The sequence below is a fragment of the Notothenia coriiceps genome, unplaced genomic scaffold (assembly GCF_000735185.1).
Source record: "Notothenia coriiceps isolate Sejong01 unplaced genomic scaffold, NC01 NC01_scaffold00038480, whole genome shotgun sequence".
In the NCBI taxonomy this organism is placed as follows: domain Eukaryota; kingdom Metazoa; phylum Chordata; class Actinopteri; order Perciformes; family Nototheniidae; genus Notothenia; species Notothenia coriiceps.
Window position 1 is genome coordinate 1,329 of NW_011371181.1, and position 4,058 is coordinate 5,386.

The 4,058-nt window shown below is 46.7% G+C and overlaps 1 protein-coding gene across 1 annotated transcript; it reads left to right on the top strand.

The window, feature by feature from the left end:
* Positions 1-243: 243 nt before the first annotated feature.
* LOC104968243 (sickle tail protein homolog) lies at positions 244-2,987 on the top strand (the record flags this gene model as incomplete). The annotated part of the gene is made up of 3 exons (XM_010797819.1): positions 244-1,238; positions 2,481-2,585; positions 2,938-2,987. Coding segments are annotated over 3 exons (1,150 nt in total), but the record flags the coding sequence as incomplete, so codon positions are not given.
* Positions 2,988-4,058: the final 1,071 nt, after the last annotated feature.

A 4,058-nucleotide genomic window follows, 5' to 3' on the forward strand; every position in this document is an offset into this window, starting at 1 on the left:
AATCTTCAACGGCAGCTTCATGATCTTCCTCTCCTTCTCATGGGACTCATAGACCTCCACCTAAAACCTAAAAACAGTCATAGAACATGCAGGACTGATCAAAGCAAGAATAAAATAATTATAAAATATTATTTTTAGTTAGTTTGTCTTTTACTGGTATCTGTATTATGTGTGATGCACATTTTCTGTGAAATGTGTATGTGAAGCACTTTGGACTAACAGCTTGCTTTTGTGCTTCTACAGATGCACAGTGAGATGGTGCATGCTGTTCGTGATGGGCCTCATCCTCTGAGACAGCCCCCTATGGGCCCCCCCGCTCACCACCCCATGCAGGGAGCACTTCCCCCGACCACCCACTCCATGCCCCCGTCCCCCTCCAGAATCCCCTTCGGCCCGCGACAGGGCCCCACACCTGGAAGCGCCACCATCCCAAGAGAGCGTCTTCCTAACGCCAGTCCCCGCTCCATCTCCCCGTGTCCCAGCGCCATCCTGGAGAGAAGGGACGTCAAACCGGATGAAGACAGAGGGGGTAAAACCCACAGTTTGTCCAGGGGCAACGAGGGCTTGTACGCGGATCCATACTTGCTCCAAGATGGCAGGATGGCTCACGGACCGCACCCCAATCCTGGTTCTGATGTTCCAGATCATGGCATGGGGGGATTTCACAGAGCCTCCATCCGCTCCACAGGCTCTTACAGCGGGCCGAGTCCCACAGACAGTATGGAGCATCCCTCCCTCTACAGGCAGAAGTCCAGAAACAGCCAGCTTCCAACTCTGGGATCCAAGACTCCCCCGCCATCCCCGCACCGCATGGCTGAGGTACGGATGATTGACATCCATGGAGGACATCCTCATGGCCCGCCTCCTCATGGGATGCCTATTCATGGGATGCCTCCTCATGGGATGCCTCCTCATGGGATGCCTCCTCACGGCATGCCACCTCATGGGATGCCTCCTCATGGCGTTCCACCTCATGGGATGCCACCTCATGGGATGCCCCCTCATGGGATGACACCTCATGGGATGCCTCCTCATGGCGTTCCACCTCATGGGATGCCTCCTCATGGCGTTCCTCCTCATGGCGTTCCCATGGAGAGAAGCTCACCTGTGCGCCAGTCGTTCAGGAAGGAGGAAGTGTCAGGAACCAAGCCTCGAAACAACATGGGATCCCCTGTGGTGTCCGACATCCAGGGCCACCTGCAGGGGCCCATCCCACCTGCCAATGAGCACCACACACGGTAAGGAGGACGAATAGGCTGGTTAAATATAATGTTATTTAGACGTCGCATGGGAGCATGGACTAACTCTGCATCCCAGATTCATCCTAACAACGAGCTGCTGACTGTCCCATCATCCAAAACTATAACCCAGCGTGTGTTGAGCGTCAGGTTCTGCAGACATGATTATGCATCAGTGCGGTTTGTGTGTATAACAAGTTCTGCTTATCTGACCCTTGTTTTCACAGTCTCTGTTGGTTATTACAGAATGTGTAGACCCAGACGTAGCTGCAACCACTGAAACCGTATAGCATCTGGAGACCCCATTAATCCACTGTATATTATTCTGTTACTCTGTGGCTATTGTTCTAACAACAAACCCACTGCAGACGCTTCGGTACCTGGGTTCGGTTTATCCAGTCTGACTGAGAGCACATAAACATAGAAAGATGGATTGTTGCCACTTAGCAGGACAAACGTGGGTTTAACTAAAGGCAGGCTATTTGCTTACCTAGGAAAACCAAAGAAAATATTGACCAGGGTTGAATAAGTATTTGAAATGGCTCAATCAGTCAACGCGATCAGGCCGGACCACCTGGGCAGCCGATGCCCTGGGAGAAGAAAGTGTTGGAGTTTGAGTGGGAAAGTACTGTACTTACCTTTCTAAATAAACATAGTCCCAACATGTGAAATATGCTGAGGTCCGGCCGACCTTTTGTCTGTCCAACCACACCGAGTCCTCAGCTGACCGCCTGTCCTTCCTCAAGATAAACAATCTAAGCTTTCCAACCTGTAGGCTCACCAAGCAATCTGGGTGTTAGTTCTACTCTTCATCCCTCTGGTGTTTGGCTTTCTTTAGGCAGTGTATTTATCCAATTGTCCACTCATGGTCTTCAGGGCGACCACCACTTGTGACAAACACTCGTTTTATTTAAAAAACAAAATGACCCCGTCTCGATCTCAGGGCTTTTCTCTCATCTGGTTTTTTTTCTCCATTTGGACTCAAGCCTCTTTCTGATTGTGGAAAGACTCAAGTCAAGGGGTGCTGCATTGTTGTGATTCAGACACTATTTACTTGATCAATATTTACTCGGGGCATAATTGCAAATCAATTCCACTTTGTTATCCTTTTAAAATCACAAAAAACATCACATTTAATTGATTTAGCTGTGCCTCCATTTCCATTCTGAGCTGATATTTGCTCTGGTGGCAGCTGTGATATCCAATAGGTGATAAAAGTAGAATTTTCTGATGTTTCTGCAGAGTGCGAATGAAGGCTATGGAGCAACAGATTGCCAGCTTGACTGGTCTTGTTCAGCATGCACTTTTAAAGGAGCCAAACACTAGTGGCAGCAAGGAGCTACTAAGGTAAGCATCAACAGCATAGGAACGAGTGAAGCTTCAGGAGAAAACAGCGAGAAAGTATTCCCTCTATAACGGCCATAGGAGGTTAGATAGGTCAAGAGGAACTAGGTCTTAATAGGATAACTGTGTTTGGTTTATCTGGCTGCATTTCAACTATTTGCATCTTCTCTGTAGAGATGTGTTAATGTTTGCTGATGAAGCTTGTTAACATCATTTTAACCTCTCTTGTTTGTCTTTCCCATCAATCTTTGTTGTGTTTGTTCTTACTAATACAAACCTCCAAATGCTGATTTATTTTTGTGTGTGTGTGTTGCCACCAAATTCCTGCTCTTATAAATGTTTCTCTCGGCTGCAGTGAGCGACCCTCGAAGACTTCGTCTCCGGCTCACAGCGCACACAGCTCAGGTTAGCATCTTGATCATTATTCTATTTCATTACTGTTGTTCGTCCTAAGCGCCTTTGTGTCCTGTGCAGACATGCCGACACACCGGAGTCAACCAACAGTCTGTGTTCTGCCCTTACAGCGCGTATCCCTATGCGCTAGCTAGACAGTTAGCTAACATTTAAAAGTCCTCCAATAAAAATTTAAGGTTTTCTTTCTTGATTTTACTGTTCTTCTTTTACTTTGTAAAACTGTAACAATACAAAAAATAAAACACATATAAGTAGCACTGTACAAACGACACATGTACTACGATTAGCAATTAGCTATCATTAGCATCACTAATAGCACAGATCACCATTAGCTAAATTAGCACACATTAAACTAGCTTCAGACCAAAAGTTACAAACTTCAAACATTCTGCACATAACAGATCCAAATTGCACATGAATAACTCACAGACAAATAGTCTCCAAGGCTCAAGCCTCACAGACACGAACACAGTTTACATGACGTCTCTGCTCCATGTGTTGATCTCCGTGCTCGTACAAAGATCCTCGCAAAGCAGAGAGCGCTCACTCTGACACGCCCCCAGCAAACCAACAAACCCAAGGAGCGCCCAAAAAACACGTCCCAACTCCATAAACATAGAAATAGGCAGCACAGTCTGCAATGAACAGGGAAAACCAAGTAGGGCTTCTTTGCTTTTCATTACAATCCCTTCCCCTGTACACCCAGTTTAATAGAGCAGAGCTAACACAAGCTCCTTAAAGCGCTACTTAAAGCAAGACGCTATTACTCCTTATCCTGCCAAGATCTCTGCTCTCTAGGGGTCTGTGGCCAGATCAACGCTTGATTTAAAAAAAGACCTGCAACCTCCCCACGAGCAGAACGAACACACAACATTATTCACAGAGCTAATCTCTCTTCTCGTGACACGCGTAATGTGTAGCTTTCACAGGGATTTACTTCATGTCATGTTGTGCTTGGAGCAAAACATCATAACAGTTACAGTGAGGGCTTTGATTCCTGTTGACGTCAAACATGATGGACACTGTGTCCCTGAACACTCGCAGCAGTGTTCACTGTAACCT